Consider the following 1,727-nt stretch of genomic DNA (forward strand, 5'->3'; position numbering starts at 1 on the left):
ACACACACACACACACACACACACACACACACACACACACACGGAAACCAAAAGGGAAGATATGGTGGCTATACATGGATGAAGGTGTCAGGTAAAGTGTAGACAGTGAAGATCAAACAAAGCCCTTGAGGCAAACCTAGTGCTATCTGGTTTTGAAAATAAAATTTTACTGAAATAAACACGACTATTATATATTTTATATAATATCTAGGCTAATTTCACCCTACAATGGCAGCTTGAATAGTTGGAACATAGGCCTGAAAAGCCTAAACTTTCTGACCCAGTACTAAATCTGTCTCAATCCATGGTGAGTCCTCAAGCACCCACCGATCTCTCCACAGTCACTCCCCATTTGAAGCAAGTGTCTGTAATCTGTACCTTGATGGCAGTGAGGCATTGGTCACACTCCACCCAGGTGTTGAGGGTGAGGGGGTGAAACGCATGGAGCATGAGAAGCTAGCTAGGTGTTTCTGTTAGGCTGCCCGACTCCAAGGGTCTGCCTGTCTCTACCCACACCTGCTAGAAGTGCAGACAGACATGTACACGCCTACCTTCTTGACACAGGTGCTGGGATTTGAACTCAGGTCACCCAGACATTTCCCCAGCACCAAAATTTTGATATTTTAAAGTGTTTTTTTTCATTTTAATTCTTTTGTTATTTTAAAATATTTCTTTTAATTTTAATTCTGAGTCTCTGTGTGTATATGCATGTAAGTGCAAGGTTGGCTTGAGAAGTTGGATGCCCCTAGAGCTGGAGTTACAAGTGTTTGTGAACTGCTAAATATGGGAGCTGATAATCAAATCTGAGTTCTTAACCACTGAGCCCTTTCTTACTGCCCCACAGATTTTTTCGACAACACAAGTAGCTATGCGATAATAGAAACTTGGCATGCTGTCGTTCTGTCTGATGCTCTTCCACGCATGTCCGTCTTCCATGTATGCCCACAGTATGTGGGAGGGTTTTAGGCTGGAGGGATGTGATGATAATGGAGGTGGTTGGAAGTCCCTGCTCTGTTTATGACCATGTCTGTCTCTTTATTTTCAGATACCACCCAGATGAACAACGCAGTGCCCACTTCTCCTCTGCTCCAGCAGATGGGGCATCCACATTCATACCCCAACCTGGGCCAGATTTCTAATCCGTATGAACAGCAGCCTCCAGGCAAAGAGCTCAACAAGTATGCCTCCCTAAAGGCAGTAGGTAAGGACATCCTGCAAGAATCCTTTCTTCTTCACTTGGCTTCTGCCTATGGACTTCTTTGTTTTTTACCCTTATTTTTTTTTTATTAAACCTATTTCCTTTGCTTATCTATCATCTTTCCGTCTGCCTATCATCTATCATTTATCTGCCTATTTGTATATCTGTATCTATCTATCTAGTAACCAATTTGTGCATGCATCTATCTATGTATATGCCTATGCATTTATAAATCAATGCATGTGTCTACATCTATGTCTATGAACCTATCATCTATCTATCCACGTATACAAATATGTCTATTTATAAATCTATCATCTAATCTATGTATAAATGTCTATTTATGAATCTATTCCCTATTGTCTTTTTATCTATCACCTATCTATCTCTATCATCTATCTATCTATCTATCTATCTATCTATCTATCTATCTATCTATCTATCTATCTATCTCTATCATCAATCATATCATCCATCCATCTATCTATCATCTATCTATCTATCTATCTATCTATCTATCTATCTATCT

General features: G+C 39.9%; 1 protein-coding gene across 2 annotated transcripts in view; it reads left to right on the plus strand.

Annotated features, from left to right (window-relative positions):
• Positions 1–1,727, plus strand: part of Shisa9 (shisa family member 9) — a 310,464-nt gene that overhangs the window by 285,290 nt on the left and 23,447 nt on the right. For both annotated transcript variants that reach the window (XM_013347432.2, XM_013347433.2), the window contains exon 3: positions 1,046–1,201. In XM_013347432.2, coding sequence (XP_013202886.2) covers positions 1,046–1,201 — 156 coding nt within the window. The remainder of the gene's footprint in view (positions 1–1,045; positions 1,202–1,727) is intronic.

Source organism: Microtus ochrogaster, chromosome 7 (assembly GCF_000317375.1).
Source record: "Microtus ochrogaster isolate Prairie Vole_2 chromosome 7, MicOch1.0, whole genome shotgun sequence".
In the NCBI taxonomy this organism is placed as follows: Eukaryota; Metazoa; Chordata; class Mammalia; order Rodentia; family Cricetidae; genus Microtus; species Microtus ochrogaster.